Here is a 7906-nt window from a genome sequence, read left to right as displayed (position 1 = left end):
CTGAGTCTATCAGCTCAGACCAGGTAGAACAAGGGTATTTCCCAGTGAAGCAGAAATGCTTCATGCCTACAATCAAATGATAAGCTCTGGTTGGATACACTCCTGCCCACAGCCCTGGGTGCAGCTGCAATCCTCTTTCCACATGATGCTCTCAGATCTGTTTTCTTTAATCAAAAGCGAAACATGATGGAGTACCAGGGTTTGTTCAACCAAAGCATCTGTGTTTCAGCAGTTGGATTTCTTTTAAAGAGGGCTGGAGAGGCATGGGAATGACTCCCTCTAGTGCCCAATTCAATAGGTCTTTCCCAGAGCGATGGATCTGGGAAGGGAGAGTCACCTCTGGTTGGGCACAGCCTTCATGCATGACATAAAACCAGTGCCCAATAAGGAACTGAGAGTGAGCACAGCCTTTGCCTTCCCATTCAACACATCAGAGTATCCCCATGTTCTGATCTCTGCCCAGCTCCAGAGGGTGCCACAGCCCCAGTGGAGACCTGCAGAGGAGGCAGAATTGTCCCCAGGGCTGCATGGTGGAGATGACACGATAGCACAGTGTGATGGAGATGACCTGATAGAGATAGCATGAAGGGCTGGATGAGTGTGGGATGGGGGAAGGTATGTGGAGCTACTGATTGGGTTTGGACATGGAGGTTGGCTTGGGATGTGGACAAGCTGTTGATCCAGGAGGAGACGACAGGGAGGAGAGGAAGGACGCTGGAGGACAGATAAAGTTCCCAGCACCTGGCTCAAAACAATGGCAGGATTGCTCCAAGCTTTTCAAAGTGTGACAGCCAGAGGGCTTTGGGAACAACTATCCCAGCACAAACCCCATTCCCACTCTCCAAAGGAGAAACCCAGATCACCTCCCTGCACTAGAATTTGACCTTGATGGCCAAGACATCCTTGTCACCATGGGCTAAGGGGACAGTAGCTCTACAAAAATAATGGCTTGTAGAAAACACACGAGCTCATTTGCTCAAGGCTTTGCATTTTATTTCAGATCACTGACTTTGGGAACTGGTGACATTATAAAAGAAACCAGTGGGGAGGTGGTTTAGGCACACGCGGAACAAAAGCATTGTTTCAAGGTTACAGACGCCTTCTAGGAAGCAGTAACAGAGAACACTCATTTTTTGCCCTGCCTGCTGCAAGGCAATTCCCCAGGAATGAAGGGGAAACAAAGCAGTGAGGTTTGCCAGGAGGATCAACCATGTGGCACCTTGGACGGTACAGCCAAGCTCTGTGCTGGTCGTGAAAGACGTTCCTCGGTGGGACTCGACACAGAAGTAAAGCTGCCACTGGGCTGCAAACATCAGATCACCCTGTGGGGAGAAAGGACACAGTTTGGTTGGGATGCCCTCATTCCTGGTCATATATCCTCCAAAATGAGAGCTGACATTTTTGTGTAGGACATCCTTTCTGTGCTCTGTTTCACTGCAAGAACCATCAGAGCTTAGTTTGATCCTGAGCTCATGTCTGTGGTGGAATGCAAGGGCCATGGAATTCCAGGAGTGGGATTCTGGGCCTGGGCTGGCTTCCAGGGGGAGGATGGAGATAGAATCATAGAATCAGAGAATTACCCAGGTTGGAAAAGATTTTGAAGATCATCAGGTTCAACTGCAGCCTAACCATAGTACCTTAACTCTAAAAACTCTCTGCTAAATCACATCCCTGAGCACCACATCCAAACGGCTCATAAACACATCCAGGGATGGCGATTCAACCACCTCCCTGGGGAGCCTATTCCAGTACTTAACTACCCTTTCTGTAAAGAAGTGTTTCCTAACATCCAACCTAAACTTGCTCTGGTGCAACTTGAGGCCATTTCCCCTCCTCCTGTCACTTGTCACTAGTGAGAAGAAACCTGCCCCACTCTCACTGTAAGAACCTTTCAGGTACTGGAAGAGGGTGATAAGGTCTCCCCTCAGCCTCCTTTTCCCCAGACTAAACAGCCCCAGCTCCCTCAGCCTCTCCTTGTAGGGTTGATTCTCCAAGCCCTTCACGAGCCTCGTTGGCCTTGGTTGAGCTGTTGGCAGATGGTATGTCAAATGAGTTATTTGGGGCTCAAAAATGCCAAAAGGCCCTTTACTCCATGAGGACAATTTGGGATCTTTTATGTTTACCCAGCAGCTGCCAGACACTGCCTGAGCTGCAAGTGGGAGAGTCTTGGGGTCAGCATGGAGCTCACAAATCGACCTTTGTTCATTGACGCAGTCTGGGCCAGTAGGGGATTGAGAAAGACAAACTAAGCAGGATCTGTTGAGCAATGAAGTGCAAAGCACAGAGACTCAAAACTCCTGGGATTTGGGCAAGTGATGCAAACACTGGAAAGACGCCCAGATGATGGGGCAAGAAGGCAACACAATTTACCCCCCAGACAGCTCGCCTTGCCTCTGCATCTCCCCAAGCTCTTACCTTGGAGTCTCTGTGTGCAGGCTCACGAGCTGCTCTGACCTTCACCGAGGTTGATCTCCTCCAGGATCTGGCTGTACCTCCGGGTGAGAGCTTTGGTGTTTTTGGTGAGGTCGGTCAGAACCTGCTGCAAGCCATTCATATGGTGGGACAGCCGCTCCTCCAGATTCCCATCTATGCCATCATCTGGGGCTGCGTTGGCGTCGTCATTGCTGGTGGGGCTCTGATCAGTGACGGAGGCCAGGCCTCGCTCCACCATGGGCTTGATGGCCTTGAGGAGCTGGTAGCGCTCGTAGAGGTCCGCGGAGCCGCTGGTGGCTGGGTCAGCCCCATCCTGTGGGAAGACCCCTCTGAGCAGGCTGGGGAACATCACCTCCTGCTCCATCTTCTGCGTGGCCGAGAAGTACTGCTCCATGGTCCTGCACTTCGGCTCTCCTTGTGTCCTGCTGCTGCCTGGCCCTGCGGAGGCTTTTTATAGAGTCAAGGAACGTCCCTGCTCCACTATCCCTCTGCTCCCTCATGCTAGGCTGGGTTTGGCTCCAGTCCCACTGGGCTCAGCTACTCTGTGTCCCTGGCTCTGTGCCCCTGTCCTCATCTGAGCCCACCCTCGCCCTTAGCCCCAGATGGCTGCAATGCTGCCATGCACGCAGGGAGCAGCGTGGTGAGGAGGGGAGGTACCCGAGGCCTCTCACCCCATCCTGCAAGGCACAGCCATCCCCCTGCTCTAGCATGGCAGTAGCAGCTCCCCAGCACCACATGCAAACTCCACGTGCATGCTGCTGGAGCCTCCCAACACCATCAGGAGATGGTCTGCTCCCACCATGTTCCTGCAGGGTCACATGGAACAGCTGCCCCAGCACTGTGCCCAGCCAGGACACGGATATCTCCAAGAGTGGAGATCCTATAAAGTCTCAGGACTACCTGAGCTCCCCTGACTCCAAAAGTTATCATCCTATGTCTTCCCCTACTAGGGATCCCATGGTGTAAGCTCATGGGTGCTCTCTCCCCATCCACTGGGGTCACATGTAGCCTCAGTGCTGTGCTGTGGTATGACTGGGACGTGGTGGCCTGGTCATCCAATGAGGTGGTTTGTGGTTCTTGACACACTGAAACCAGCACTGTGGTTTATCCACTGTGTTCCTGACACTGAGCCTGCACTCCCAGCTCTCTCATTCCTGGCTCATCTCCTCTTGTCACACGGAGCTCCAGTGCTGCCATCCCGCTGATTGAAGCTATTGGAACAGCAGAGCTTTTCCCCATAGTGCTGTCAGCAGTGACTGCACCAGGAGCCCCCTCAGAGCTGAGCAGAGCCCACCATGGCCCAACGCCTGCTGTGCCTGTCCCTGCTCCTCTCACCCGTGGTGGCCATGTGAGAGGACAAGTGACCGGCCGCCGGGCACTGCCTCCTCTATCAGCTCACCCACCCTGGGTGATCCTGCCTGGGACACTGTGCTGGGCTGGCCATGGACCTTGGACGCTCATCCCAGGTCAAGAGTGGATCTGGGACAATCTCACAGCTCTTATCAGCAGTCCATCAGCAGATGCTGGCACTCCTGCCATGTCTGGGGACAACCATTCCCTGGACCCTGAGCCTCTCACGCCCCAGCAGACACAGGCCCAGAGCCCGCAAGCCCCCTCCTGCGCCGCATCTTGGCATACAGGGCCGTCCTTCTGTGGCCACAACAACCCTAATGCAGCACTGTGGCCTGGGTAGCATGAACGATGAACGCATGTTGTGTTGGGAAAGGATTTGGTTGTGGGGAAGTATCTTTGATAAAGCAGATTTTATTTACTATTACTCAACACTTATCTTTTCCATCCCTGGTTCCTCATTGGCTGAGTACTTCAGGTTCACAGTCTTCCCAACACTCAACTAAACGTACAGATACTGGATAAACATCAATGGCTGCTAACTAAGCATATACCTCTAATTCGTTAACTTCTCACATTTGCTCACTCAACATTAGGCCATTCTTCCTGGATACCTGCTGAGAGACAAGTTTGGAAGGAAAGATGTAGGGGAGTATCTGTTGCATTCCTCTTAACCCCAAAAGTGGGACAGTTTGACCTCATGTAGAGGCCCTACACTGGTCTTTTCCTGAGGGCCTGTTGGCCAAACAGAAGAGCCTATAATACAAAAGCTGTAATTTCTGTACTTAGGGTGAACAGGATGCTCTGGTTATGCTGTCCTGATGGTTTGCACAGTAAATCTTGTTTTATTGGGGGTAACTGAGGAACCTTTTGTCTTTTATCACTGTTGATTGATAGAATGTCTAACCAATGAACTGCTAGTGGATTTACTGCTTGTTAGTGTAGGACGTGTAAGATGTATGCTGAACAAAATAAAGAGAGCTATTCTGATGCCACAATAACTGAGTGTCTTACTCTAATTTATAGGAAGGAGGCAAGGTTCTCTGATATATGTATACCCGGCGTGAGATTAAGAAACCACAGTTTAAATGTTGGTCCGACCAGTTTATTATAAACCATAATCAGGGAGATGGAGAAGGAGAGGATGGACACTATTATGATGTAGGATGATGGGGAAGGGAAGGCAGGCGATAGTAAAGATAGGAAACAGAAGCAAAGGAGTCTTTGTAGGAAGCAAGAGGGAGATAGTCACCACCATGGATCCAGCGAGGTTTCTAGTTCAGTCATTGATCTTCATTAGTGGTGGGTCATCAGGCGTTGTTGTTCCACTGATGATGATGGTGACCACAACGACGACGATGACAACAACTTCCAATGGTAGTGCCAATTTATTTATAAGTCCAAAGTGGTCGAGTCAGCTCTCTCTTTGGAGTGACAGCTCAAATCCAAAGTAGTTGACTCAGCTCTACTTGGAGTAGAAAATTCTGGCTCTGGGATCTCAGCAGAAACTCTTTTGTTCCCATTTTCCGGGCCTTGCCAGCAGATAAGAGGGAGCAGGGATGCCCATCTGCATCCTGTTTTTCACAGGACACGATGGCATCATTCCCCAATTTTCCCATACCAAGCTGGAGCTATTTAGTCCCAGGCCAGATCTTCCGCCCGTAAACACTCCTGAGCACTCTCTTCTGGAGGCAAGAAACTATGAAGGAAGGTGCTATCAGATGTCTACAGAGTGATGCTGATTGTCACACGGTAGCACCCATCACTTGCCTCCTCCATAAATCAGTGAGAGTCTTATCACTAGAAAACACCTCAGGAAGCAAACTTTGAGCCAGAAAACAAAGAAGGGTTCTCACACCACCCCGTGGCTCAAAGGTTGCTCAAGACTGAAGCATAAGTGACCCTCCACGGTGGTGAGGAAAAGAAAGAAAGAAAAAAAAAAAGCATGAGGGAAGGAGGAGGGGGAGAAGGGGAACTTAATTGTTATATAATTACTATATAAGATTTCTTGGGCTTCATTACAAATGTTGCCCTGATCTGTTGGACTTGTCCATCAGTAGTAGTTACAAAGTACATAGAGGATACAACATGTTGTATACATTGAAGAAAACATGGCATCATTCAAGGAACAAACATAAGAGTTACAATGGCACACAACAAATAAAATAGGATATGTTTGACCCATATTAATTTGACCCATAATTTCCTGGGAGCCAGGAAAAGAGGTCGAAGTCTAGGCCTTTCCAGGTTTGGATGGTAACATGAATTACTTCCCGTATACCCTGGGAAATTTGTTTAACAACTTTACCATTATCATCAATCTTTAGACAACAAGTGGAATCATTTAATTTGCCACAGACACCCCCTTCTTCAGCTAACAAGTAATCTAAAACCATGCGATGTTGGAGTATTGCCGCCCGCATCTGTGAGGCTTGATCTGCAAGGAGATCAAGGGCATAGGCTGTCTCGTTTGTAATGATTTCTAGGACGGCTTGTATCCTGATAATACAATTCAGGTTATAGATGGGTTCTCGAGCACCACTAATTCCTAATAGGGATTCCAGGTTGCAGGCCCATAATGTTTGATTATGCGCTTAGGGGGCCAAGTTTGGCCACTACCACTTGTTATGGAGGTATCAATAGACCTCCGCTGTCGGTTGAGATCATCATATACTTTGATACCTAATTCATTACCATCATTTCCTGGGAGCAGAAAGAACATTGGGCGGATTACTCCAACATAACATACCCCAGTCCAGTTTGCAGGTAGTCGTTTATATGCATAATGACCACAAATCCAGTAATGTCTCTTTAGTGCTACTGATCCATTCTCAAAGGGTCCATTCCATTCGTCAGCTAGTTTATTCACATGTTCCTTAGCCTGAAAGTATGTGGTGTTGAGAGGTCCAAAAGGATGTCCTGCCACATTACAGTTCCAGCCATGGCCAGTATCACTCTCATTCCTACACCACTTACACCTCCAAGCCCCAGCATCAGGCCTCCAGGTACATTTCATACCCCCAGCTTCAGTAAACAGGGTGTTGTTGGTGGAGGACCAAAAGTGAGAGAACCCTTGTCCCAGTACAATCGATTGTACCACCCCCACTGAAACACAATGGGGGCTTCCTGGTTGGGGTCCAGTTTCATACGCCACTTTACAATAAATCCAGGTACAACTGCTTGTCCCAACATAAATACCACCTGGCTGAGTATGATTTAGACAATAAATTCTGGTAGCAGGATATTGGATTGGCCATGGTGAGGTATCCTTAACTTTCCAGTGGGTACTGTGGTCAATTCGGCTGTAATTGCTTGCCAGCCATTTACGGGCAATAGGAGTTGAAACCCAAGGCCATGTTTCAAGTCCCATGGGTCCTCCACAGACCCAACAGTTAGTCAGGTTATAAACATTTGCCACTTGCTCAGCCAGTTGGAAAAAGGAGGTTTTTATACCTCCCCCCCCCCCCATTCCCAGAGTCTTGGGGGCATAACTGATTGTTATGGGAGATACAACACATACTATATACCAGAATATCCCCAGTCTATCTGTACAGGATCAGAGGGATGGATAGGACCAAAGGATTGGAGGGTGATAGCTTCAAAAATTAAAAGCTGCATGGCTTCTTCATGAGCTGAAGTCCATTCCCGTGACACACCCCTTCCGCAATAAATCATACAGTGGACGGGCAATAATGGAAAAATATGGGCTGTGTTTTCTCCAGAATACCTAAAGTCCAAGAGCGTGCTGTAATTCCTTTTTATTTTCTCACATTTTAAGTTGGTCTAAGGCTGACAGGGTGTCCTGTGGAATGCAGACCATACCACCCTTCCACCAGATACCCATAAAATTTTACTTCAGTAGCAGGAGACTAAATTTTATCTGGAGGAATAGTTAAACCCAGTCCTTCTAAATTCTTTATTATTCTATCCTGAGTTGTCTTAATCAGTCTTAACTGTCTTAACCAGTATCAACTGATCACCTCCTACGAGGATATCATCAATGTACTGATAAATCTTAACTCCTTCTTCCAGGGGAATCTGTTCAAGCTCTTGTGCCAATGCGTGGTGAGCCAAAGTCAGAGAGTGCTTATACCCTTGAGGGAGGCCGGTAAAGGTATATTGC

General features: G+C 48.7%; 1 protein-coding gene across 1 annotated transcript; it reads right to left on the bottom strand.

Moving 5' to 3' along the window:
• Nucleotides 1–968: 968 nt before the first annotated feature.
• LOC107308554 (thyroid hormone-inducible hepatic protein) lies at nt 969–2873 on the bottom strand. Its single transcript, XM_015852522.2, has 2 exons — nt 2416–2873; nt 969–1322 (listed from the first exon to the last, which is right to left on the bottom strand). Exon 1 carries the CDS (start codon nt 2825–2827, stop codon nt 2438–2440), a length of 390 nt encoding a protein of 129 aa, XP_015708008.1. The 5' UTR covers nt 2828–2873; the 3' UTR covers nt 969–1322; nt 2416–2437.
• Nucleotides 2874–7906: the final 5033 nt, after the last annotated feature.

This window comes from Coturnix japonica, chromosome 1, assembly GCF_001577835.2.
Source record: "Coturnix japonica isolate 7356 chromosome 1, Coturnix japonica 2.1, whole genome shotgun sequence".
Taxonomy (NCBI): domain Eukaryota; kingdom Metazoa; phylum Chordata; class Aves; order Galliformes; family Phasianidae; genus Coturnix; species Coturnix japonica.
This window is presented reverse-complemented; position numbering and strand designations above follow the sequence as displayed.

What these genes read in the sequence shown, in the direction of transcription:
- LOC107308554 (XM_015852522.2), bottom strand. Translation starts at nt 2,827, where the DNA reads ATGGAGCAGTACTTCTCGGCCACGCAGAAGATGGAGCAGGAGGTGATG.